This window comes from Mesocricetus auratus, unplaced genomic scaffold (genome assembly GCF_017639785.1).
Source record: "Mesocricetus auratus isolate SY011 unplaced genomic scaffold, BCM_Maur_2.0 Super-Scaffold_100010, whole genome shotgun sequence".
Classification (NCBI taxonomy): Eukaryota; Metazoa; Chordata; class Mammalia; order Rodentia; family Cricetidae; genus Mesocricetus; species Mesocricetus auratus.
Window position 1 is genome coordinate 7,354,681 of NW_024429194.1, and position 23,126 is coordinate 7,377,806.

A 23,126-nucleotide genomic window follows, 5' to 3' on the forward strand; every position below is an offset into this window, starting at 1 on the left:
CACCTCATCTCCCAAACAACAGTGTCATTTCTTTTTTGCAAGTGATGTCATTATTGCTTCTGCCTCCTAAGTTTAGAAATGAGCCTCTCCTTTGACCTTTGACCTTTGCTCTCTCCGCTCAAAGCTAAGACTTCATTAGGTGCCTTCCCCGATGAGGATGTGCAGTGTCGGTTCCTTTCTCTCCAATCTCCTGCCTACCGCAGCCAGGACCCGGGTTATCTCATACAACTCCTGTCCAGTCTACCCAGCTCGCCGACTGACGTGGAGTAACTCCTTTGCTGAAATGTCACCCACGAATGGCATAGGACACCGTTTGCTGTTAGCTACTCTACAGCATCTGTGTGGATATGAACTCTCTGCTGCAGCCCTGTGTGAAATCCTCTGTCATCCCTCTTCTCTCTCTCTATAACTCCGGCTCCCCAGGAGTCCTATTATCAATTTAATTAACCTAATTCTCTGTAACGCAGTTCCAATTTTGGCCTCAAAAGCACTGTGTTCTAAAAAGCACCTTAATTCTAGACAAATGGAGGCAGTTTCCACCCCTTGTCGTGACGCTAAGTGCTGTGCGTGTCAGAGTGAATCCAATAATCAAATAATTGCCGCCTTCCTAGAAGTATGGATGACACGCACGGTTCCGACATGTTATAAACATAATTTTGCAAGGGCAAGACAAGAGACCAGCCATGAGGATTCAGAGGGTTTCTTAACAGAAAGTGAGCAGAGCAGCGGACAGGCGGCAGCCAAGGTGTAGGACTGCTGGGTGGACGGACTTGCGGTTAAATGAAGGGAGCAGTTTACATTACCCTTAGGAGACGGAATTAAGTATTCACTCAAGAACCCCAGCATTTGGGTTCACTTTTCCTTTCGTAGTGTATTTGCAAGTGGGATGGGCGTGAGTGAGGGGCGATGGATGTTCTTCAAAATGCTGTGCTAAAGTGGCAGGGCCATGGTGGCCTGGCTCTCCAGTGTGGGACTTACACAGGGGTAAGCGACACGCCATGGATTAGTAATGGCAGCTCAGTCTGCAGAAACAGAACTGCAAAGGCAGGCAGGAGTCTGGCGTAACATTCGCTTGCAGTGCTGACTTTTTGTCAGTCATCTTCCTACAGGGAGCATTCTCCAACATCCTTCTCTATCCTTTCTCCAAATGCCCCTACTTGACAAGGTCATGGGAGGCCTTGCCTTCTCCAGCTCCCTTCCTTCCTCTGCCAGCCCTCGCCGCCGAGACTGTTCCTCTGGCAGTCCCCGTACACCAGATCTTCAAGGATTTGTTCCTCTCCGAATTCTCATGTAAGTCATTGTCACTCCCCAGACGGGCTCACTGCTCGGGGCCACTGGTTGTTTATCTCCTGTAGGAGGAAGTCTATGCCGCCATGAAACATGTGACTTACTAGAGGCGCATACAGATGAGGTAATAAAAGGGCGGTTTACCACACCGCTAACCACACCCACTTTAGGCAGGACTAAAGACGTATACGGCTGGACATAAAGACGTATACGTATGTAGGCAGAACTACGTCACTAGCCAAGCCCACTTTTGGGCATGGCTAGGGGCGTTACTGGGGAAGGCATAAAAGACAGCGCACAGGAAGCCGAACTCCAATCTCCCAAGAAAGAAAACATGTAATTAAATTTGTATTTCTCCATTATGTTCTGTTTTTGTCGTGGGAAACATTACTAACCATTAACAGACCTTTTTTTTCCCCCCCACTTACAGAATTTTGAGCACCGCAATCCCTTAATTGTACATAATTTAGTTGACAAAGGGAGACGCTCTGTGAATGCCTTGTTAACTACAGCCTCCTGTTTTCGAGTCTCTCTTTCTTACCTACGCACCGGCGGGCTAGAGAGTGAAGGACCTTCAGGAAGGTTCCTTTCGTCAACTTCGGTTTCAAATTTCTGAAATGTGTACACACTTTGTCTTTTCAGCTCCTAGTCTTCCCCTTACTTTTCGTACTTCATTCCCTGTGAATGAACTGTATGCAGTAGAAAGAAAAGTCCTTGTCTGGAATGGGGCAAGTATTGCATGGCATAACTAGATAGGGCCGCACCTATTTTATTGTTCATCAGCTGTGTGACAGTAGGGAACCTTCTAAACAAGTTGACGTCACACATTTTCTTTTATGTGCTAAATATAGTAAAATCTACGTGACGGAATTATAGTGCAGATTAGAATCCAGACCTAGTTGGCACTCTGGTGTATGCCAATTAAAATAATAATTATTCTTTATTTTGAGGCAGAATTTCACTATGTATCCCTGACTGTCCTGGAGCTCACTCTGTAGACCAGACTGGCCTTGAACTCACAGAGATTCTGCCTGCTTCTGTCTCCTGAGTGCTGAAATTAAAGGCAATTATACCTTACTTTTTTTTCCTTTTTTAAATTTAAATTAGAAACAAGTTTCTTTTACATGTCAATCCCAGTTCACTCTCCCTCCTCTCCTCCCTTGTCCTCCAGTGACCCCTATCCCATCCCTTTCTACTCCCCAGGGAGAGAGAGGCCTTCCATGGGGGATCTTCAAAGTTTGTCATATCATTTGGAGCAGAGACTATACCCTCCCCCATGTGTCTAAGCTGAGTATCCCTCTATGTGGATTGGGTTCCCAAAGTTCATTCGTGTACTAAGAATAAATATTGATCCACTACCAGAGGTCCCATATATTAACCAAACCTCCAAACTGACACCCACGATCAGGGGACTGGGTCAGTCCTATGCTGGTTTCCCAGCTATCAGTCTTTGCTGAATATGTTTTCTGGCCCTTTGAGGTGGGTTTCTTCACCTTCTTCTATACCTATTATTCTTAGATTTGGTCTTTTCATGGTGTCCCATATTTCCTGGATATTTTGTGTTAAGGATTTGTTGGACTTAAGATTTTTTTTTTTTTGGTGGATGAATCTATTTCTCCTAGTGTATCTTCAACACCTGATATTCTCTCTTCCATGTCTTTTATTCTGTTGGTTATGCTTGCATTGGCAGTTCCTAATCCTTTATTCAGCTTTTCTACTTCCAACATTCCCTCCGTTTGTGTTTTCTTTATTGTCTCTATTTCAGTTTTCAGGTCATGAATTGTTCCTTTCATCTGTTTGATTGTTTTTTCTTGTCTTTTTCTAAGAGGTTTGTTGAGTTTTTTGTATGTTTTGGTTTGCTTTTCCTTCCATTTCTACAAGGGATTTTCTCATATCCTTTGTGAGGGCCTCTATTATTTTCGTGAAGTTGTTTTTAAGGTCATTCTCTTATGCTTCATCTACGTTGGGCTGTTCAGGTCTTGCTGGTGTAGAGTCCCTAGACTCTGGTGCTGTTATATTGGTTTTTCTGTTGTTGAATGAGTTTTTATATTGTCTTCTTCCCATGCCTTTTTTCAGTGGGTGCAGGAGGAGTGTCTTTCTCTCCTGGTGGGTAGGGGACCAAGGTTCCCTTCCAGTGGGTGCAAGCAGGTCCAATATTCCTATGGCTCTCCTCTTCCCATGGAAGGGGGCGGGACTAGTACTGGGAAACTTTTACTTGACAGGGTTTCTCTATATTTGGAGGCATGTCAGTCCAGCCCAGCCTCGAACTCACAGTGATCCGCCTGCCTCTGCCTCCCGAGTGCTGGGATTAAAGGCATGCGCCACCACTGCCCGACCCAACCCTTACTTTTTAAAAATAATAATCATTCTCATTGAAGTTTTGGGGTTTTAAAAACTTCCATAATTTTTGTGAAAGCTTATTCTTTTTCTTTTGAGAATTTAAGTTCTTCACTAGACTTAGTATTTCCATATTTGTTCTTCTACTAAATTTAGTTTATCTCCCTTCTAAGCAATGTATTATTATTATTAGTTTTCCTGTCTCTCCCTAAGTCAGAATTTATCTATGTTAACCATCACCACATAGAAATGTAGCGTAACAATGTGAAAAGAGTAATGTAAGAATAAATTGAAATTACTTCTCACTTTGTAAGGATAATCTTGAGAGTGGAACTTAATATAGTTAAATTTCTAACCATTTTTTGGCTTTTGTGTTCTAAATTTCAATTTCTCCACATTAATTAGCATTAATTATTATCAATGTGAATAAAATAGAATCATTCAGCTATAAGACAGTGTATTCTCACAGAATTATCGTTTTCCTCCTCATTTTTGCAGGTGCTGATGTGGTCTGGATAGGATATTATGGCATAGTATATAACATGGTGAAGATGTCATGGGAACTTCAGGGTGATGAGGAACAGGATGGACTTAGAAACTTGATATGGAAAATCCTGCAAAATATAAGGGATTATGAGCAAGATCCACGAATCCAAAGTGCATTAATGATAGCCCAGGTAAGTCCACAAACTTTTCCTTCCAGTAGCAGTAAAGGTGGAATTCTCACATTCAGTGGGTAGCAGTGACTCATCATTGAGTGTCCGGACTTTAGAGTTCTATCCCTGATGACTATTTTAATGATGAGAGGTGAGCTCTAGGTGACAGCATAAAATGAGACCCTTGAAACTTTTAGTATAAGCAAAACTAAATAAACTTAAGAAACCCTGGTTAAAAACAAACAAACAAACAAAACAACCCAAGCAAAACCATTTCAACCACCGAATGTGGAAGCGATGAGAAGTCCTGACAGATGTGTAGTAGGTACATACCACTGAAGTCACAAAGTCACAGTTACCCCTTCTTTTCAGAAAACAAACCAACAAAAGATGGCAGAGAAGCCTGGTAAGTGTAGGTGTTTCAGGAATAGTACAGGTACTTCTGACTTGAGTGCTCTTTCTGGGAAGGGAAGTGGATTAGATGAATGTAGCACTGTTTTCCACAAAGAGCTGTCAGAGAGGTCCGATGTCCTCTGACTCAGAGTTTGTAGAACACCTGTCCAGGTTCTTCTGGCTTTTGGAGTCTTCTAATGGATCTGCCTCCGTGTGTTCCTTGGTCTTTTTCCCTTGTGGCTTTTAATACTCTGATGTGCACCTTTAGTGTTTTGATTATTGTGTGTTTTGGGTAATTTCTTTTTTGGGGGGGTTCTGTTTATTTGGTACTCTGTATGTTCTTGTACCTTGAAAGGCATCTTCTTCTCTAGGTTAGGGAAATTTTCTTCTATGATTTTGTTGAAGATAATTTCTGCACATTTGCCCTCAGTTTTGTGCCCTTCTATTCCTATTGTTTATAGTTTTGGTCTTTCACAGTGTCCAGCATTTTCTGGACATTTTTTGTACTTGGATTTGTACAGATAGAACATTTTCTTTGATGTGGTACCCATTTTTTCTATCTTGTCTTCAACATGTGTGACACTTTTTAAAAAATGTGTCTTACACTCTTTTGGTGAGGTTTCCCTCTGAGGCTTGGTTTTTTTTACTTCCTAAGTTTTTCATTTCCAGTTTTAGCTCAGTTTTCCTTCTATCTTTTCTTTCCTTCCTTCCTTCTTTCTTTCTTTCTCCTATTTTTACTTTCATGCCTTGAACACATGCACACACCCACACAATCCCATATACCATCCACACGTACACAAGTGGCTTTCAGATGGACCATAAGAATATGAACAAGTAAAATGTAGGGAGAATTTTTCATGTTTGTAAAAAATAAAAAAAATATTAAGTAAAATGGAGTAATAGACTATGCAATAAAACATATGAAACTGACCCATACAAAAATTGTTCTTGCCTGGCGGTAGTGGCGCATGCCTTTAATCCCAGCACTCGGGAGGCAGAGGCAGGTGGATCTCTGTGAGTTGGAGGCCAACCTGGTCTACAAGAGCGAGTTCCAGGACAGCCTCCAAAGCCACAGAGAAAAAATTGTCCTTTGGAATAAAATAAAATAGACAATTTGAAAGAATGGGTAAAATAGAAAAATGTTCATCACAGTAACAGGAAGGACGGATGGGATAAAGCTCTAAGAAAATAACTCTAAGACAACTGCTAGAGGCCTTTGTACAAATTAGTGCTAATGCGTTTGAGGTTGGTTTTAATGTCAACTTGCCACAAATAAGAGTCACCTGAATAGAGAGCTAACCCTGGGGTGTTGTCCTGATTGACTATTGCTGTCACCCTGGGTCACTTTCATAGATCCAAGTTAAGTCCCTGTTGCTGAAGGCGCCATGAACTCTGGACACAGGACTCTGACGCACCTGACTTGAAAGTCTTCTCCCTGGGGGCAACTTTTATAGGTCTAGAAGGTTCTATGCAACCTTTTTTGGGGGCGAGAGAACCAACAGTCCTACACAGCTGTGAAGCCTTAGGACCACAACTGTGACCAGCAAGGCATGGTTTCCCTACGGGTGCAATAGCGGCCTGCGTATCTTGGCGCTAACCAACAGCTCTCCAATTGGACTTAAGGCTAGCACAACAGGAGCAAAATCGTCCCTGCTACCTGGAGAACAAGTGATCATGTGACGGCAAAGGCCCAAGGGAGCCACTCCAACAGGGTTCCTCTACCTAGGTCTCAGGGAGCATCACAGATGAGGCGAGAAAGGTTGTAAGAGCCAGAGGACCAGGGACAAGATCGCTCCCCTTAGTAATGACAGGGAAGCTTTGCTGCGTGACACCTCAAAAAGACCTAGTGCACGCCGCAGCCCAGTACAGAGATGCTGTCCTGGTGTATTTCTTCTCCCTCAGTCCTCAGAAAGGGAAGCCGATGACCCACAATACATTAGCTTCCTGTGGCTATTGAGTTAATACTATGAGGTAAATACACTTTTTTTTTTTTGCTAAACAAATAATAAAAAGGCAAAAGTCGTGTTTTGAAGTGTTTGGCTCCTTCGTATTTCTCTAATGGAACCGTGGGAGAAGGGGACACCTGCGTTCCATATAAAAACGTAACGTCACATGCTGGTAAACTTCACAGGAAGAAACTAAAACAAAACTGCTGGGAAATATTTTGAGGGAATAGGAAATGGTTACCGCACAAAGGAAGACAGTTAAACTTTGTTTTCTTCTGTAGTGGTTTCTGTGTGTCTTCAGGTGATGAAACCATGCCAAAGGCTACAGAAACTTCCCAGCTCTGGTGGAGTCCCACCGGTTTCAGGAGTGTGACCACTGACATTACTTTCAAGGTTCCAAAACATGGGACGAGGAAGCTGAGCCGTGTCCACCAGGCTCGTATGGGGATGAGTTACTCCTCTCGCCTTGGACGTAACCGTGGGTGGGATTCTGCACACGAGCAAGTGTCCTCGTGGTCCCCTGGGTTCCCTTCTTCGGGTGGCGAGGGTAAGCCACGTGCTGACTGGCATGTCCACCCCGAGGCACTGCCGAATAAGCTGCTTGAAGCGGTTCTCTGTGAGGGGCGACTGCTCTGTTGCAGGTTCGATTCCTTCAGAGGCGTTTGTAAGTGGGCTGTCTGTGCACCCCAGCTTGCTCCTGTTTCGAGGGTGTTTGACAGCCCTGCCTGTAGCAGGGAATAAGTAACTGAGATGTCGGACTTAAAGTTTCCTTTTCTCTGGACTCAGGCACTCAAATCCTTTTCCTTCAACGAAAATTACCTTTTCCATTTTCTGGGCTTTTAGGTGGGTCTCTCTGGATGAGCACATACATTTCTTTCCAAGAAAGCCATTTTGGACTTGGTGAGTGTCTCTCCTGAAAATGCAGTAATGCTTCACCTGCATGACACCATGGGCGTTTACAAAATGCTGCCATCTCTTTTTTTTTTTCCCTATCTCATTTTCAGTCAGGCTAATTTTTCATTGCTTGCAAGTATACCTTTTTTTTTCTTCTGTTGCTGAAGTTTCTTGTTCTTTCTTGGGTTAAATTAGTGATTACTTCTTCAGTCGTGTAATTCATTATTATGGGTTTAGTAAATGTTAATAGGTAGAAGTCAGTCAGTTGACTCCACTGTGTACAATGTATTGTCAAAGCACCGAACGGGACATGTTGATGATCTGGAGTCCATAAACCACGCTCTTCGTACAAAATGAAACTTGGCCACCTCAGCTTTTTAATCCTCAGTATGCTGTGAGTGAAGATCTTTAGGAACTACGCAAGATTAGGAGAAAACAGACTTTTCACTGGAGCTAAAATGTTTTAATTTCACAAGTTTGCCATTATGCTCCACTTAAAGTTGATCTTTACCTTTTGATAGAGAACACAGAATGAAATAATGATAAAAGGAAAAAGTAAAATCAATTGTAGTGACCACCAGCATGTCACTCAATAATCCTTCTACTGGGGCTTGAGACTCAAGTTCTCCACAATCTAATACTCTCTGTGACCCTCACCCCTGTCCAATGACTTGATGTGGGATGTCTTTCTGTACACTGTGAGTATGTGTTGTTCTCATTTGTTGATAAATGAATCTGCTTTGGCATATAGCAAGGCAGGATAGAGTCAGTCAGGAAATTCAAGCAGAGATACAGAGTTTGAGTGATGTCAGGAGCTGCCCAAAGGGCAGCATTCCAGAACACCACAGGTAAGCCATGGGCCACATGGTGACACACAGATTAATAGAAATGGGTGAATTTAAATGTAAGAGCTGGCTATTAATGAGCCTGAGCTACCAGCCAAACATTTATAACTAGTATTAAGTCTCTGAGTGATTATTTAGAAATGACTGTGGGGCCGGGCAGACAGAAAAGCCTCCGGTTACGTGGACTCTTTGGAAGCACACTGGGAATGGCAGAGTTCTGAACAACTGTTTGCAGAGTAGGGCGTGCATCTCTCTCACAGAGCCTTATTCTTGGTTGTTTGTTTCTACGACTCTTCTAAGTACGTCTGCCATTCTCTGATCTTTTATCTGTTTTCTATGCTACCTAAAATCTCAAGTGGATGATACTGCAACTCAATAAGCCAGCTCACATTTGTGTCTTCTATAATTAGGATTCTGTTTACATGCTTGTTTTCTGGGCCACTCATTTGGTGTAGGGCGTTCTTCTGTTTTCAGAGTTTTGGTAAATATCTATAGATAATTACATTTGAAATTCATGAGTCAATCAGGCACAGCAAATATATTCGATACTGAATGATACAAGCAAAGCCGTTGTGCTCAGGTGGTCAGCAGACGTCTAGGTGAGCCAACCACCACATGTGATGATTCGTTTTTTTGACACTTTGGAGACTTTTTGAGGGGTATCAGTAACTTGAACTCGGAAATGATTGGGAGACAAGTTTTCTTCAGAAACAATACTAAATTAGAAATTTCTGAAAGCAGCTATATTAATTAAGCTTAAAATTAAGTTAGTATTAAATTAGTATTACATAATATGACCTAAGTATAATGGATATGAGGGAGACCAAAAGACACTCAGTCTAGGCCCGCCTTATATCAGAGCTACCTAGAGTTAGATAGAGCTGATTAGATCACTGAACAGCAAACATGTTATTTCTAGATACAAACCCCATGGGTCTACTATGACTTTGAAGTATCCTTGAATTTATTTTGCATTTGCTTACTATTAAGACAGTAGCCATGAAGGAAAGTTATATATTTCCTATAGGCTAATATAATTTTCAGGATAGCAAAAACACTTCCCCAGCTTCCTGCCTAGGCTGCTCTTACCCATGTGTAGTGGCTAGCTCCACCTTGGTGACCCAGAGCCCCAGTGCCCTGATTAGGGATGATAACCAGGCTATGTTCTAGATGTATTTTGTTTGCCTAGTCATTATGCTGAGGACTTGGAGAAGGTGTTTATTTCTGTGGGCTGACTCTGGACAGAGCCAAAAGACTTGCTGAGGACGACATGAAAGAGATTGGAGGCCATTGCATTGTGGTCCTCTGTGTGCTCAGGGGGAACTATCAGCTCTTTGCCGGTTTGCTGTATTGCATTACTCACTGAAGAGAAATAATGACAGATCTCTTCCCTTCCGGTGACTGTGGATTTTGTGTGACTGAAGAGCTAACATTAAAGTTGTTGGAGATGATGAACATGTGCTTGACACTGGTAAAACAATGCAAGCCTTGGTCAAGCAGTACACCTCCCAAATGTTTAATGCCACAAGCTTGCTGGTGAAAATGACCCTCAACGTATTGGATAAAGGCAAGACTTTGTTGGATCTGAAATTCCAATTGATTGTATGGAGAATCCCAGGGTTTTGAATCATGTTTGTGTCATTAGTAAAACCGAAAAAGCCAAATACAAAGCCTATGAGGAGAGTTCATAGTTCAAGTTGAGTCTGGAAACCCAAGGCATCCCATTGAGGTTGCTAGTAAAATTATCAAGAGTTCTAGTTCCGTGGCTGTCTGCTCAGTAATGCTTTTTGCATGAATGTTGTATGATTTTATGTTTGATATTTTTAGAAATGTCAGTTGCTTAATTCCTGAACTTTTGATTTGTACTATGAGCCTGTAGGCAGGCTATCTGTTCCCTTTTGTAGATTGCTGCTTAACTTGTGAGTAAAACACATTTCTTAATCACCACTATTAAATAGTAATACTGTGATTGTTTCAGGGAGAAACATTTAAGAAGATATACTGGCTTTTTAATTGGTATTTTAATTTTTATATGTTCAAGAAAGAACAGATGTGATTGGATATTGTTAATTATACCCCCATGCATTTAGTGCCATCTGAAACTGTCAGTTCCGTGTCAGTAACAGCCTCTGAGAGGTTTGCTCAGTTGAATAAGCCTATGTTCCAGCAAGATATTGGCTGTATTTTGCCACTTGGATTATTTCAGGGAATTGTTTTCAACAGTTCCTTTTTAAAATGCAAATAAATTAATTCTAAAAGTTAAAGTAAAATATGAAAAATGTACTTACTGAGCCCTATTTAGTCTATTTTTACTTGATATAAAAATTCAATGAAGTCTGAAACAATAATCTTGTCATACAAATATTTGTTTTTTTTTTTTTTTTGGTTTTTACGAGACAGGGTTTCTCTGTATTGTTTTGGAGGCTATCGGTCCAGCCCAGCCTCGAACTCACAGAGATCCGCCTGCCTCTGCCTCCCGAGTGCTGGGATTAAAGGCGTGCGCCACCACTGCCCGGCTAATATTTGTATGTGACCCAGTAGACATATTTTCCAAAACACATCAATAATTTAATAAATAAAAATAAGTAAATTAAATAGGGAATTAAATACATGAGACGTTCCATCAAAACACATTGCACATTATGGACACTCTCATAATACTATGTTATGTTGCTGAGAAATAAACTTAAATTATGACTATAATCAATGATGGAAAGGTGGCAGGGTAAGAGAATATTTCTTAGATGATGAACTACTATGAGGAAGTCTTTGGCTGACTTGTCTAGTTTGTTAAGTAGTTTGGATTGTGCAGTCGTAGGCATTAATTTGAAAGGTACATTTAGAATAGCGAAGTGTGGATATTTGCTTGGTTTCATAAATGCAATCTAAGTGGAGTAATTTGTTTGGAGAGAAAAGCCATCTTTGCTGAATTTTAGTTGTTCGGTAATTTTACAGTGTAAAATTTGTACACGTAATTCACTATATATTCAAAATAATGAGTTACTGCTTTGGAAACTGTTGCACATAGTGATCACTCACACTTTATTTGAGACTCTTTTCTTGATGTTTTGCGTAGCTTTCCCTATCCCAAGTCTTGACTTGATTTGGATAAGGGCAAATTTTACACAAGCCAAAGTTTGAAAGATGCTCACAATTGGAAGTCTTCTTTTGTGTTTTTTCCTGGGACCTCACAGCTGTCATGTCCCATAGTCATCCAGTGGAAGATGAAATGAAAAGAGGTGCCCCGCAGAGCCTTCTTAGCTCATGCCCTTCTTTCCCCAAGACTTGTCAGTCTCCTGTGGACCCAGCAGCACAGAAATATGTCCAATAAAACATTACCATCTTTCTGCTGTTCCTGGCTCAGCTCTGACCTGAAGCTGCGAGTTAGGTAAATGACGGTGTTGTTAGGATTCCAGGTTTAGGAGTGACAGTCCCATATCGTGAGTTTGGGGTTTTGTAAGTATACAAATGGAATTTTATCCCACTGCACTGTATTTTTATATATATATATATATACATATATATATATATTTTAATTTTGCTTGAGATTTTTGAGATCAGGATTCCCTATGCTCAGACTGGCCTCAAACTTGCTACGCAGCATAGGCCAGCCTTGATTCCTGACTGCCTCCACCTCCGGAGCAGCAAAATTAGATGCATGTACCACCCTTCGGTTTCACTTTTGCCTCTTTGAAAAAAGACTGTAGTGGTATTATTAAAATTGGTAAAGCATTCACTGTGTCCTATATTTGTCTTGGTTATTGGATTATCATAAAATTATGATACTTTTTTTACCTTTATTGTACAGATATGGAAATTGAAAATTTAAATGAGGATTCATACTTTCTCCAAGATGAACTAACTCTCTCTTGTTGATACAGTCAGCCAGACTGTTTGGAATCATACTGTACTCTGACTGCCCTTCCTCTACTGAATTCCTGTAAGCAGGGTTTTCCTGTCCCGACCACCTGTTCCCAAATACCCAGCAGACACTTCCCAAATAAGTGATTCAGAGGCTTCGTGTAAATTATAAATGCTTGGCTGATAGCTCAGGCTTGTTACTACCTAGCTCTTACAACTTAACCCCTTCCTATTAATGTATGTGCTTCCCTGAGGCTCATGGCTTTCACCTCTATCCCTGTTTGTATGTCTGACTGGTTCTCTTCTGGCTGGCGACTCCTCTGACTCCACCCTTCTTCATCCAAGTGTCCTATGTGTCTGGCTGTCCCATCTGTACTTCATGCCCGACTACCAGCCTGCCATCTTTTTTAATAACCAGGGAAAGTAATACATATCCACAGTGTACAGAGGGATTATACTACAACATTTCCCCCTGTTTATCTAATTAAGTGGGAAGGTCTTGTCAGGTGTTGGTGGTGCACGCTTTTAATCCCAACACTCGGGAGGCAGAGGCAGACAAATCTCTGCGAGTTCGAGATCAGTCTGGTCTATTGAACGAGTTCCAGTACAGGCTCCAAAACAATACAAAGAAACCGTGTCTTGAAAAACTGAAAAAAAAGGGGAGGTCTTAACTTTACTGTAGTAAGATTATATACAACAAAAACAGTTAAGAAGTAAGAATTACACTTACACTTTCTAGTCTATTTGGACTTGGCAAAATAAAGAAAATATTTTATTATTTATTTTATCTTTGTGACTCGACTCTAAAGTTTACATCTAATTTACCTTTTTATCATAACTAAGGAAAACTATAATTATAACTATCTAGTTTTCAACTCCATCAAGACCCCAAAAGGATAAAATGTTACCTAACGACAATGATATCTCATGGTTTGGACAGTCACCCAGATTTCTTCTGTCACATTGAGGCATCCATCTTTAGCCAACAAACTTTCTCAAAAGCAGGGAATTTTGAAGGACTGTCCTACCTTGTTTTGACAAAGTTTGGTTGGCACGTTGTTTCTGTGCCCCTTCCTCTCGGTTCACGCTTTCTTTCTCTCTGGTATTAAACGACGCTGCAGTGTGTGCTTTTGTCTTCCATTGGCTGTGCGTTCTGACACTGCAGCCTTGTGTCCAGTCTCGGTTTTTATTGGAATAGAAACAAAGCAAAGGTCATAGATTAAAGATGCGTAGCTATTTCATACCAAAGCTGACTACCTAAGAAGTGAACAGTTAAGGAAAACACTTAAGAGATTAAGACGTCATACGTTTATCCCTTCTAATCACTGTGTTCTCCCCGTGTTTATGTGAGTAGATTCATCTATTACACAATCCGTATTTGTCTGTGCCAGCTGAAATATTTACAAGATTCCTCAATATTCCGTGTAACAGTTTTAATCAGGGCTCAGTATCTCATTATATTAATACATAATCTATCTACCATATTTCCTGTTAGTAGAGATGCCTGATATCTACCACAAGTAGTCTTGTATATTTTGGTGCAAATTTTCTCATTGCCTCATATAAAAGAGCTGATGCTTATTTAACTTTTATTTAGAAGATTAGCATAGAAGGCATGACCTATCATCATGGCATTTTCAGAATTTGCTTTAGTGCCTGCTTCTTCCTCATAGCTCCACCCCTTCCACCTTGACTCCTGCTTGGAACGTCACCTTCAGTTTCCTTTCTGGTTTTGGGTCACATACGTTCTGTTGCCCCTCTGCTGCCTGTTCCTTGGCACCCAGCTTATTTTCTCTTGGTTGCCTTTCTTGTTTTGTATGCTACACACACATTTATACCATCTATACACATACACATATACCTTACAAGCTGGGTTCTGCATATGAGAAACTGTGGGTTTTTTTGTCTCTCTGAATTTGAGTCACTCCACTTAACATTATACTTCCTGGATTCATTTATTGACCCAGAAATTTCATAAATCTGATTTTCCCTTCTAGAAATGCTGATGTTTAGCTAGTTTTTGTTTGTTACACAGAAACTGAAATTTTACATGGATTTAGTAGAAGTGGGTATTGAAATATGAAGTGATTGGGTCATAAGAAAGGCTTTAGTAGATAACCCAGAAAGCCTCCCACGCTGTATGAAAGCTTTGGTGGCCTCGCCGCTGTTACAGGTTAGGATCTGAGGCACACGTGTGTATCTCAGGATGTGTCTGGGTGATGAGCATCTGGAAGTAGTGTGGTTCAGGTGGTGGGGAATTTTGTGAGTTTCCATTTATTTCAGGGATTAATTTTTCAGTGGTACCTTAGTGTCCTTGACTGTTTTTGTGATAAAGTACTTGGATGAGAACAAGGGGAGGAAGGGTTTATTTTATCCCATGATTGCTGGTTATAGTCCCTCTCGGCAGGGACGGCCAAATGGCAGGAGCTTGAGAGAACTGATCACATGACACCAAAAAGCAGAGAGGAATGAATTAATGGGTGCACACTCCTATTCAGATCCTTTTCCTGTTTACATAGCTCAGAGCCCAAGTCCAGAGAACGCTGCTACCTGCTTTCAGGCTGGATCTTTAATGTTGATTAACATAATCAACACAATCCCCCAAAGACCAATGGAATCTAGACAATCTGCCACCAAGACTGTCTTCCTGGATGATTCTAGGCCACACAAAATTGACATTAAAACTAACCATCACAGGTAGTTTTATAAGCTGACTTCTTTTACAGTGGCACAGATAAGATACTAATTTAAATGTCCAATCAATTATTGCTTTGTAATTATTTCAGTGTTTTTTTTTCTTGCCTCATTCTTTGGTCATAAAAGGCTTTTCTTTGTTTATTATTTGCCAGTATATATGGTATAGGCTTTAGGAGAGATACTCTCTAAACCAGGTTCTTAAATTTTTCCATACCTTATTATTCAACCAGACAAAGTAGCTTGCCGAAGGCCTCTCAACACCACTGTTAGGCTCACTCAGCCTTTGTCTCCCTCTGCTCCTGGTATTGCTACATGGAATTTGGCTTTCTTGAATTCCGAAGCCAACATTTTTACCCTTCTGTGCTTCTTTCTCGGTTAAGCATACACATATCCATTCATATTTTTATATCTGTCCTCCTTAAGACAGTTAATACCATCACAGCAAAATATCTAACCAAATTCCACAGTTAACCAAATGTCAGACATATGGGGCAGACCAAGATCAGTGTCTAGAAAACAAGCAAGCACATTTGACCTACAGGCTACTGGGATGAATGTTTCAGCTCCATTAAAATCGTGTTTTTAAATCAGAAGGAATGTGAAAATTTTCCACACAAGTGCCCTCTGTTTCACAGTGAAACATGAACACCACAGGACAGACGTCTCCTATTTCTTCTGTTGATAGCACCCACTTACAATTAAAAAAAAAAACATTTCACCAATGTAGGGAGAGATCTTACATACCAGTAGCGCTGACCACGCCCATTTGGGTGTGGTCACAGGTACATAGAACCTATGGGGGTTAAAGGAGACGCTCTCTCTTTGGGTTCTGGTTGCGTCCCAGAGAGCAGCATGCGGACCTTTGGTTCTTGGCTTTCTTGGCTCCTCATGTAAGTGACTTCTTCCTCAATAAGATATCATAGGACATCCCTACTTTGTGTAGCTTAGTATTTCCACGATACATCAAGTTTAGTATCCATTCCTATGTGTCCTTGCGCTTCTGTAAAAACTTGGTTATTCACCAGTCCTACAGGACCCTCTGACATGACTTCTCCGATGCTTCTTTAACCCCGGGGAAGACGTCCTTCACAAATGGCTACAACATATCTGTTTTTAGCTGTTCCATTAATACTCCGTGTGAGCAGGGAACATTAAAAACAACACCTGCACAGTGAAGGTTTGTGACTTAAGAAATCTGGCCTAAGCTAAAAGCGTATTATTACACTTTTAATTTTGGTGTTTCCAGCCATTGTGTCTGTAAAACAAGCTTTGCTTTTTCCTGTCCTCATTCCTAGCTTCCCCTGCCACTTATCATGTCAGACACACTGTGACATACAGAGAGTAACGTGCAGCTTGTATTAGAATCTCCTGTGTCTCATATGGGGAAGGCATGCACTAGAATGTTTACTGAGTTAAATAGAAATCTTCTCACACATTAAAACCAAACATGCAGTTTGTATGATAGACTTCTAAATTTAATGAATAATTTTTTAAATTTAAAACTTCATCTCCCACAGTGATAAATACTTCCATACATTGTATACTTTTTAATCGTTAATAACATTCTGCCATCAGCAGTCTTGTTATATCTGTTCATAATATTTGATGCTTCGGGAGGCTTGGGGAGAGGTGAAATATGTAACAAGAATATTTGAAGTGAAAATCAATTCGGGATAGGTCTCTAAACATGAGTCCTTTGTGCAACAAAGTGAATATAAACCCAATATAAGAAAAACAACCTGTCATATTCGCAGAATGGCATCCTAAACAAATGTTAATTAACATGTTTTGTTTGAAATGTTTCCAGAAAGGCTTGTACTGAGCAAGGCTTCTCTGCGCTGCTGCTTCAGTGGCATATGTTGACATATGCAGGAGAAGCCATGGTGTATAAGCTTTTTCTGCCATCTGGTACTCGACCTCGAATATCAAAGAGAAATATGCACAGCTGAAATGAATGTGTGATTTCATTCAGAGTGTCTTTGACTCATCAGGTAACACCCTTTGTGGTTATAATTTCATGGCGAGATGGTTAAAATAAAATGGTTTTGATACTTGGTAATATTTCCATAGTCTCAGTGCAGCCTGTTGAACCTCTCCACGCCTGCCTGTCTCCTCCTTCACGTCTGACTTTGTTTTTGGAGAAGTGTGCCTTGGAAACCAAATGTGGAAGTCATGGAGCCCCGTTTAAGACAGCAGCGATGCTCAGAGCGCCTTGCAGTACACAGACGAGGCAAAGCCCTCACATCCACCCCGCTCAAGACCACAGCCTTCCTACCATTGTTGCTGGTGTGGTTCAGGGAGAAATAAGTGGCAGGTGGTTCACGGCCTGCCAGTGAACATTCCTCAGAGCCTCTGTGGTTCGCATTGCATCATACTCTTTCTGAAAGTAAAGGAGGAGCTGGCATCGAAGAGATTCGGGGTCAGAGAGAACCGGAAAACATGGCCAACTTTCACGTTCAACATTTCCAAGAACCCTCGGGCAGGTGGTTATGTCTACAGCTCAGCAATAGGGAAAAATGTACAGAGATTGAATGACTTACAAAAAACCATATAACTTGTGAGTGGGAAACATAATATTCTCAGTCAATCATTTCTTTAATCCTGATCGTCATTTTGTCTGAAACTTTAATGTCCCCACGAGGGCAAAGACTCAGATTCTGCGTTTTAAAAGTCCCCAAGGTGATGACAAATGATGCCTTCATGACCAGAATTTTAATGACCAAGAATTACTTACTCATGCTACTCTCCTTTGTGGTATTAGAATTCCTATAGAAAGTAACAATTAGGTGCTTAAACTTGCAAAAAGGTCACCAAAGCAAGTAAAATAATGTCAGTTCTGATACTACTTAAGAAAATGCAGAGACATCTCCTGTCACTAGCAATCTGAGTTAGTTGTGTTTTCTACATTTCCTTAATTATTGATTCAAAATTCGGGACTCTGGAGAGCGTTCCCCTTTTCTTCTCCTTTTGGATAGTATATTCTATTTCCCTGGGAGAATTTCTGCATTGCTGACTTATCTCCCTACCTGCCTGCATTAATGCTGGCTTCCCCATCTTTATTCCCACTACAAAATCAAAGGGCAAACATCTGTTCTTGCCTGTGGTTAGAATATGTATGTAGGATAACTAATCCTCAGGAATTCCACTCTTAACAATTTTAATTCTAAGTTACATAGACACTAAAAATTGTCATTTTTCCCAAACAAAGCTAAATATGAATTGTTAGTAATCCAATAATAATACAACCCTGTATAGACATCACTGAAAAACAGAAAAAAAAACCAGCAACCTTCAGTGAAAATGTAAATGCTCACAGACTGGTCAAAGTTGGGGATTGTGAAATGACTCACAGGCAAGCCAATAACAGGAGCAAGTAGGACTTTAATTTCAGGGATGGTTATTAATATTTTGGTAGATATATGGACAAGAACTAAAGACTTAAGTTTGTGCGTATGTGGCATTTAAACATCTGGATTGTAGCATATGAGAAGGAAGATGAATATAGGCTATGATTATAGAAATATATGTAAGTATGCTCTCATCTGATAAACTTGCTAATGCAAAAGTCACCTAGGGACTGTTGGCTTTGAGAAGCCATAGGCTGGACCAAGTATTTCTAGTTTGGTGTAGGAGCAGATTCTAGGCATCCAAGAAAGGAGCTGAGGTTTGTTGGGTTTTACATTGCCCAGCAGAACTACCATCCAGGTACTCTCACTTAACCCTTGAAAGCTGGAAGGTGGAACAAAACTCAACCACAGACCTAGAGAGGCTATATTTCCTGATCCCAGGTAATATGGAAAAGCTAAACCTAATTTCACTTATTTCAAACTGTAGAGCCTGTGTTTTTTGATTTTTTTCCTGGCAATTTCCAGAAAGAATGGTACAGAAATACAACTTAAAATTTTTTTTATTTTTTTGTTTTTGAGATCGTAATTTAATTGCTACATTTCTCCATGCCCTTTCCTCCCATACACCTCTCTTCACTCTCTTTTAAATCCATTGCCGCTTTATTTAATAATTGTTGTTGCGTGCATATCTGTTCTTAGATACAACCTTCTCAGTCTGAGTAATGTCAATCATATGTGTGTTTTCAGGACTGACCATTTGGTAAGGAATAACCAGTTGGTGTGCTTTCCTTGGGAGAGACTGTTTCTGGCATCTTAGCATTCCTTGGCTGCCTCTAGTTCTTTGTGTGGGGCTGAGGCCCTGTGGGCTTTTCCTCATCTACTTTGGAATGACTATTGCTGTTGTCCTTGTTCAGCTCATGTTTATGGATCTAGCTTCTGATGTTACTAGGAGACACAAATGTCACAGCATACCTCCCGATCCTCTCGCTCTTACAATCATTCTGCCCTATCTTCTGCAATGTCCCCTAAGCTTAGGTGTGGGAGTATTTTGTAGATGTATCTACTGGGGCCGGACTCCACAACCCTGTGTTTGGTATGGTTGTGGTTTCCTATAGAGGGTACCATCTGTTACAAAAAGAAGTTTCCTTAATGAGGGGTGAAGGCTGCTCTTGTTTGTGTTTATAAAGACAAATGTTTAGAATGTACTTAGAGATCACTAAGGAGGTGTTGTAGTTTCTCCTGCAAGATCCAGGATTTTGGTATCATTGAGTAGTTGGCTGGGATTCCAGTGCCAAGCTTTCCATCATTTCTGTGGTTGATATCCAGCTTTAATCGATGGTGATCAGATAGGATGCAGGGTGTTATTTCAATTTTCTTGGATCTGTTGAGACTTGCTTTGTGTGATCAATTTTGGAGAAGGTTCCATGAGGTGCTGAGAAGAAGGCATATTCTTCAGTGTTTGAGTGAAATGTTCTGTAAATATCTGCTAGGTTCATTTGACTTATGACATTATTTAACTCCAGTATTTCTCTGTTTAGTTTTTGTCTGTTGAAGAGGAAGTCATTGAAATCACCTAGTATCACAGTGTGAGAGTCAGTATGTGATTTAAACTCTAGTAGTATTTCTTTTATGAACTTTGTTGCTCTTGTATTTAGTACATAAATGCTTAGAACTGCAGTATCTTCTTGGAATTTTCCTTTGATGAGTATGTAGTGACTTTCCCAATCTCTTCTGATTAGTTTTGGTTTGAAGTCTATTTTGTCATTTTTGTCTTAAATTGTGACACTGGCTTGCTTTTTGGGCCTATTTTCTTGGAATATCTTTTCCCACCCTTCCCCTGAGGTGATGTTACATCTTGATGGTAAGGTGTGTTGCTTGAATGCATCAGAAGAGTGAATCTTGTCTTTGTATCCAGTGTTAGTCTATGGAACTCAGATGACTAATGCTGAGAGTTATCAATGAACAATGTTTGTCGATTCTTCTTATTTTGTTCTTAAGGTGTGGTTCCATTCCCCAGTTTTTGATTTGCTGGTCTAGGATCATTTATTCCTTGTGTTTTCTTGGATATGATTAACCTCTTTAGGTTGGAATTTTCCTTCTAGCACTTTCTATATGGTTGGATTGGTAGGTAGCTACTTCTTAAGTTTTTCTTTTTTTAAATCATGGAATGATTTACCTTCTCCATCTATTGTGATTGAAAATTTTGCTGGGTATAGTAGTCTTGGCTGTCATCTGTGATCTCTTAGAGCTTTTTTTTTTAAGAACTTCTGTCTAGGCCCTTCTGCCTTTTACAGGTCCTTTGAAAAATCATGTGTTATTCTAATTTGTCTGCCTTTATGTGTTGTTTTGTCTTTTCTCCATGTGGCTTTTTGTCACCTTTCTTTGTCCCGTAAGTCCAGTTTCTGGTTATCATGCGCTGTGTGGGATTTCTCTTCTGGTCACGTCTGTTTGACCCTCTGTGTGCTTCTTGCCCCGTGACCGACACGGTTTTACTGAAAGTGTTTCCTGCGCCTTTGCTCTGGGTAGCTTCTCCTTCGTCTATTTCTGTTATTCTTAGACTTGTCTTGTCTCAGTGTGCCAGGGTTCCTGAATGCTTGTGCCAGGATTTTATTACACTTAGCATTTTCTTTGGTGGAGGTACTCATTTCTTGGTCTTGTTTTCAGTGACTGAGATTCTCTCCACCATCCCTTGTGTTCTGTTGGTGAGGTTTGCTTCTGAGGTGTGGCCACTGGGGATCCCTGGTAGGACCTATTTCTCGGTATTAGGGGCTGACACAATGAAATGGGGGTGAGCTAGAAAGTGCTGAGGGGGGCCACAGGAAGGAGGAAAGTCAGGTCTGCTGGGAGGGTCTGTGGATTTCCCAGAGCGTGGAGCCAGAGAGAGAGGAAAGGTCACTGCCGATGGTCTGCTCCAGGCCCAGGGACAGCAGTGGGGGATTGCAATGGAGGACAGGAAGGAGAGTTTCAGGCTGGTGTGGCCAGTAGATTCCCAGGTAAAGAGTGCCTCATTTTTTTCAAGTGAAAGACCTGTATAGCAAGAACTTTGAATCTTTAAAGAAAGAAATTAAAGAAGATACGAGAAAATGGAAAGATCTCCCATGCTCTTGGATAGGTAGGATCAACATAGTAAAAATGGCAATCTTGTCAAAAGCAATGTACAGATTCAATGCAATCTCCATCAGAATACCAGCACAATTCTTTACAATAATCAAACTTTGTATGGAAAAACAAAAGAAAGACTCAGGATAGCCAAAACAGCCCTGTACAATAAAGGAGCTTCCAGAGGCATCACCATCCCTGACTTCAAGCTCTATTATAGAGCTATAGTCCTGAAAACAGCTTGGTATTGCCACAAAAAATAGACAGGTTCACCAATGGAATCAAACTGAACACCTAGTATTAACCCATACACATATGAACACCTGATCTTTGCCAAAGAAGCTAAAACTATAAAATGGAAAAAAGAAAGCATCTTCAACAAATGGTGCTGGCATAACTGGTGGCTGGCATGTAGAAGACTGCAGATAGATACATGTCTATTGCCATGCACAAAACTTAAGTCCAAATGGATCAAAGACCTCAACATAAATCCAGCCACACTGAACCTCTTAGAAGAAAAAGTGGAACGTACCCTTGAACTAATTGGTACAGGAGAATGTTTCCTGAACATAACACCAGTAGCACAGACACTGAGATTTACAGTTAGTAAATGGGACCTCCTGAAACTTAGAAGCTTTTGTAAGGCAAAGGACACAGTCAATAAGACAAAAAGGCAGCCCACAGAATGGGAAAATATATTCACTAGCCCCACATCTGACAGAGGACTGATATCTAAAATTTACAAAGAACTCAAGAAGCAAGTCTCCAAAACACCAAATAATCCAATTAAAAATGGGGTACAGAACTAAATATAGAATTCTCAATAGAGGAGTCTAAAATGGCTGATAGACACTAAAGAAAGTGCTCAACATCCTTAGACATCCAGGAAATGCAAATGAAAACAACTCTGAGATACCATCTTACTCCTGTCAGAATGGCTAAAATAAAAAAAAAAACCACCAATGACAGTTTTCGCTGGAGAGGATGTGGAGAAAGGGGAACAACTTCTCCAATGCTAGTGGGAGTGCCAACTCCTACAGCTACTTTGGAAATCAGTATGGCAATTCCTCAGGAAAATGGGAATCAGTCTACTACAAGATCCAGCAATTCCACTCTTAGGCATATACCCAAAAGAGGCACACTCATACAACAAGGATGTCTGTTCAACCATGTTCATAGCAGCATTTGTAATAGTCAGAACCAGGAAGCAACCTAAATGTCCCTCAATTGAAGATTGGATAGAGAAAATGTGGTACATTTACACAGTGGAGTACTACTCAGTGGGAAAAACAAAAAACAATGAAATCTTGAAATTCACAGGCAAATGGATGGAACTAGAAGAAACCATCCTGAGTAACCCAGTAACAAAAAGAGAAACATGATATATACTTACTTATATATGGATTTTAGACATGAAACGGGATTTCCAGCCTACAATCCCACTACCAGAGAGTCTGGAAAACAGGGAGGACCCTAAGAGAGATACATGGTATCCTGGAGAAGGGAAAGGGGACAGTATCTTTTGAGTGGATTGGGAGCATGGGGCGAGGGGAGAGGGAGCTGGGAAAAAGAGAGGGGGAGAAGAGGAATGGAGAGGAGGAAATGGGGGAGCATGAAGGTTGAGTCGGGCGAAGAATAGAGGAGAGCAGGATGAGAGATACCAAAATAGAAGGAGCCATTATAGGTTTGAGATCTGGCACTAGGGATATTTCCAGAGATCTACAAGGATGACATCAACTGGCAATCTAAGCAATAGTGGAGAGG

At 40.8% G+C, this 23,126-nt stretch overlaps 1 protein-coding gene across 4 annotated transcripts in view; it reads left to right on the plus strand.

Moving 5' to 3' along the window:
• Tmem232 (transmembrane protein 232) overlaps positions 1–23,126 on the plus strand; it is a 239,260-nt gene that overhangs the window by 104,213 nt on the left and 111,921 nt on the right. For all 4 annotated transcript variants that reach the window (XM_021231245.2, XM_040752937.1, XM_040752938.1 and 1 more), the window contains one exon: positions 4,123–4,301. In XM_021231245.2, the coding sequence (XP_021086904.1) occupies positions 4,123–4,301 (179 nt within the window). The remainder of the gene's footprint in view (positions 1–4,122; positions 4,302–23,126) is intronic.